The 4,129-nt window shown below is 39.3% G+C and overlaps 1 protein-coding gene across 2 annotated transcripts in view; it reads left to right on the top strand.

Annotated features, from left to right (window-relative positions):
* The first annotated feature begins 871 nt into the window (after positions 1–871).
* LOC104290440 (hydroxymethylglutaryl-CoA synthase, cytoplasmic-like) overlaps positions 872–4,129 on the top strand; it is a 5,340-nt gene continuing 2,082 nt past the window's right edge. The window contains exons 1-5 of one of the 2 annotated variants that reach the window (XM_009889534.1): positions 872–1,324; positions 1,684–1,809; positions 2,326–2,490; positions 3,218–3,386; positions 3,496–3,666. In XM_009889534.1, coding sequence (XP_009887836.1) covers positions 877–1,324; positions 1,684–1,809; positions 2,326–2,490; positions 3,218–3,386; positions 3,496–3,666 — 1,079 coding nt within the window. In that variant the 5' untranslated portion in view covers positions 872–876. The remainder of the gene's footprint in view (positions 1,325–1,683; positions 1,810–2,325; positions 2,491–3,217; positions 3,387–3,495; positions 3,667–4,129) is intronic. The other variant, XM_009889535.1, reaches the window with a different exon arrangement.

Raw genomic sequence — 4,129 nt, 5'->3', positions numbered from 1 at the left:
TGAGGAAAGGCTGAGAGAGCTGCGACTCTTTAGCCTGGAGAAGAGAAGGCTGAGGGGAGACCTTATTATTGCTTATAAGTATCTAAAGGGTGGGTTGAAGGAGGATGGAGCCAGACTCTTTTCAGTGGTTCCCAGTGACAGGACGAGGGGCAATGGGTGCAAGTTGGAACATAGGAAGTTCCGTTCCAACACACGGAAAAACTTCTTTACAGTTAGGGTGACAGAGCACTGGAACAGGTTGCCCAGGGAGGTTGTGGAGTCTCCTTCTCTGGAGATTTTCAAAACCCGCCTGGATGCAATCCTGAGTAATGTGCTCTAGGCAATCCTGCTTTAGCAGGGGAGTTGGACTAGATGATCTCTAGAGGTCCCTTCCAACTCTGAACATTCTGTGATTCTGTGATAATGTCTCAACTAGCAAGATTTTTTTTTTAAAAAAAAAAAAAAAAAGACCCAGTCTTTAGACTTTCCAGCTTGGTTGTGTAAAACTGAGACTTTGCATATAAACAAAAGTAGAATAATGAACACTAAGAATTTCTCAAATGCTTAACACTTGTTAAACATGTGTTTTGCTTCAGTGAAATAACTTGGCTTGAGCTACGTATATTCATCTCCAGGGCTGAAATTGTACTTTTGCTTAAAAGATCTTAATATAAAATGTTATAAAACTTCTAATGATGCTTACAGTATGCTCAGACCAACATTTCACCTGGAGACGAAGGCTTGCCTTTTGCAAATGAACTTGTACAATACCTAAAACTTAACCTTTTCTATAAATCTACAGAAAATTAAAGTATGTATGAAGTAGGTCTCTAAAAATGGATGTGAATAAATCAGCTGGGTTTTCTGGTTTTCTTTTTTTCTTAAAGATTTACCACGATGCCTGGGTCTCTTCCAGTGAATGCTGAATCCTGCTGGCCCAAAGATGTGGGAATTGTTGCACTGGAAATATATTTTCCCTCTCAGTATGTCGACCAGACAGAGCTGGAGAAGTATGATGGTGTGAATGTTGGCAAATACACCATTGGGTTGGGCCAGTCAAAGATGGGATTCTGCTCTGACCGGGAGGATATCAATTCTCTCTGTTTGACTGTGGTTCAGAAGCTCATGGAGAGGAACAGCCTTTCCTATGATTGTATCGGGAGATTAGAAATTGGAACGGAGACAATAATTGATAAATCAAAATCTGTAAAGACTGTCCTGATGCAACTTTTTGAAGAATCTGGTAATATGGATGTAGAAGGAATTGACACCATGAATGCATGCTATGGAGGCACCGCTGCTCTTTTTAATGCTATTAATTGGATTGAGTCCAGTTCTTGGGATGGTAAGTTCAGGGTATTTTCTTGAAAAGTTGCGTCAGTGTCTATTTTTGAGTAGTCTGCCTTGCAATTACAGTGTTCATGTTTAACCATATAAAACACAGAGGGTAAACTCTTGTATGCTTCTGAAGTCTTTTTCTTAAATGCTTGGGGCATTTGCTGCTAGTTCAGTTACATGCAAAAAATAATGACATGGATAATCATCGCTAGTCTTTTCCTGTAAATTTTGATGGCTGCCAGGATTGAAGAACCCCTTAATCCTGGAGTCATCTCCTCTAAACCAAAGTCTAAAAATTGCTGATGGATATTAAAATGTGCTAGACTCTTGGCTACTTTTCATACTTATTTCTGTGTTTTTTCACAGGACGTTATGCACTTGTTGTTGCTGGAGACATAGCTGTGTATGCCACTGGAAATGCCAGGCCAACAGGGGGAGCTGGGGCTGTTGCTATGCTAGTTGGTCCAGATGCTCCATTAATTTTTGAGAGAGGTTAGTCCTGTGAGAAAACAAATACCGTTCAGCCAGATACTGGATCTGTTCTGAAGCCCATCCCCTGTTTTTGTGGGTTGCTGGAGGGCTGGATTAACTCCCACTAATGTCAGAAACTGTACTCTGTCTCCTCTTGCTCTGGGCTAACTTGGTCAAGTCCTGTTATAGGAGGCAGCAAGAAACAACTAGAGATGTTTCTATCTGTTTTTTCCTTGTGGATTATCCAGTAAAATTGACAAAGAGTGGACTAGAGCTGAATAACAGTGTTCTACTTTCAAGGTGAAATGATGAAAATCATTTGTTGCTGGTGTTTGTCATGCTCAGTCCTACTGTACTTGAGTAACAGGTGATTAAGAAATGTGTGAAACCTTACCTTAAAGGTCCTGAAGCGCTATGAAAACCTGCCTGACTGAGCCCAAATATTACTTGTTTTCCATGTGTTAAGCAATGTGTTCAAACTGACTCAAAGTAGCTGAATAAAGTAACTTTCAACTTTTGTCAATTTCTCTCCATCAGGATTGCGTGGAACCCACATGCAGCATGCCTATGACTTCTATAAACCAGATATGGTCTCTGAATATCCTGTAGTTGATGGTAAACTATCTATACAGTGCTACCTCAGTGCATTAGATCGCTGCTATACTGTCTATCGAAACAAAATCCACACCCAGTGGCAAAAGGGTATGTAGCCTCACATGATATTGCAAGATCTGGCAAATATCAGAATGTGTAGTTACACAGACAATTTATTTGCGAGTTTTAGCATCCAAAGACTAGTACATGGTCCCTTTCTTTGTGTTTGTGTGTTTTGAGACAATTGAAATATTTGCACGCTCCCATAAAGAAATGTCTTATTTCTGTTCTGGTATGGCTAAGTACCTGATAGTCGATAAGCAGTAGTTTCTACAAGTTTTTGTTGGTGGAATATATATCTTGCTCAAGTCTGTCATTCCCTCCTCTACCCAAGGCTCAAAAGATATTGAGGTTAATATTTACATGTTATATAAGGATACTGATTTCTTCTTCCCCCCCCCCCCCATGTTTAGTAATTGCTTCATCCGTACTAAGAAGCATAGGTTTCAAGATTAGATAGTTAGACAAAGTGGATTATTTCTTATTTCAAAATGCTGGGTAGAAATACTGAGATTCTGTTAAGTTTATAACTTTTTCTTCTAGAAGAAAAAGGGCATACTGCTAGCTGGTGCACAAGATCAGTAAGAAACTAATTTTTAAATAGAAGTAGCAGCAGTGTGTTAAATGAACTTGCCAGTAAATAGTTTGTCTTACAGTTGTCTTTTGTATGCTGATGTGTTATGATGACTGGTATCCTGCCATCCCCCTATTTTATTTTAATACTTGAAGTGAGTACTAAACATAAGTTGTAACACAATATTTCTGCCAATTCCAGAGGGGATAGACAGACGTTTCACCTTGAATGACTTTGGATTCATGATCTTTCATTCTCCCTACTGTAAACTGGTACAGAAGTCTGTGGCTAGACTATTGCTGAATGATTTTCTCAGTGACCAGAACCTAGAAACAGCAAATGGTGTTTTCAGTGGTTTGGAAGCTTTCAGGTGAGAATGGCTGCTGTCTTCCTTATTCAGATAGTCTTAATTTGTTAAACATCCAAGGTGTTTTTCCTTGCTGCCATTTTAGTAATTGTTTCTGAACCTTTTTTAATAGGGATGTAAAACTTGAAGATACATATTTTGACAGAGATGTGGAAAAAGCTTTCATGAAAGCCAGTGCAGAGCTCTTCAATCAGAAAACCAAAGCTTCATTACTTGTATCCAATCAGAATGGAAATATGTATACCCCTTCAGTCTATGGTTGCCTTGCCTCTCTTCTAGCCCAGTAAGCATAACATTGGAAAAAGTCATAGCTTTTTATATGCAAGCACATAAAAGGTTTTTGTTTCAGAAAGCCTTTTGTAAAAGCACCATCTAGAAAACTTTTTCCTACTAGATTGCCTTAAATAGCAAGACTAAAGTTAGAAAATTATTCTGCATACACAATCAAGGACTTTCTTCTCCTAATATTGCTGTGGCCACCACTGCCTGTATGTATGTGGGCCACCCCCGACATACTGGGTCCATTAATTTCGATAGGTATGCCACCTTCAAAATTTCTGTGTCAGAAGCTGATCTGAAACAGCAGCTTAATGCCTTCCAAAGTAGAATCTTATTTGTGAAGCGGTGTATCTTTTCCCAGCCTCAACGCACACCCCCAAACACCCCAGTGGAAAGATAATCTGGATGTCTTCTCTGTTCCACTGTAATCATAGAATGGTTTAGGTTGGAAGGGACCTTAAAGATTC

Source organism: Charadrius vociferus, unplaced genomic scaffold, assembly GCF_000708025.1.
Source record: "Charadrius vociferus isolate BGI_N301 unplaced genomic scaffold, ASM70802v2 scaffold378, whole genome shotgun sequence".
In the NCBI taxonomy this organism is placed as follows: Eukaryota; Metazoa; Chordata; class Aves; order Charadriiformes; family Charadriidae; genus Charadrius; species Charadrius vociferus.
The sequence above is the reverse complement of the archived record's forward strand: the minus strand, read 5'-3'. Positions and strand labels throughout refer to the sequence as shown.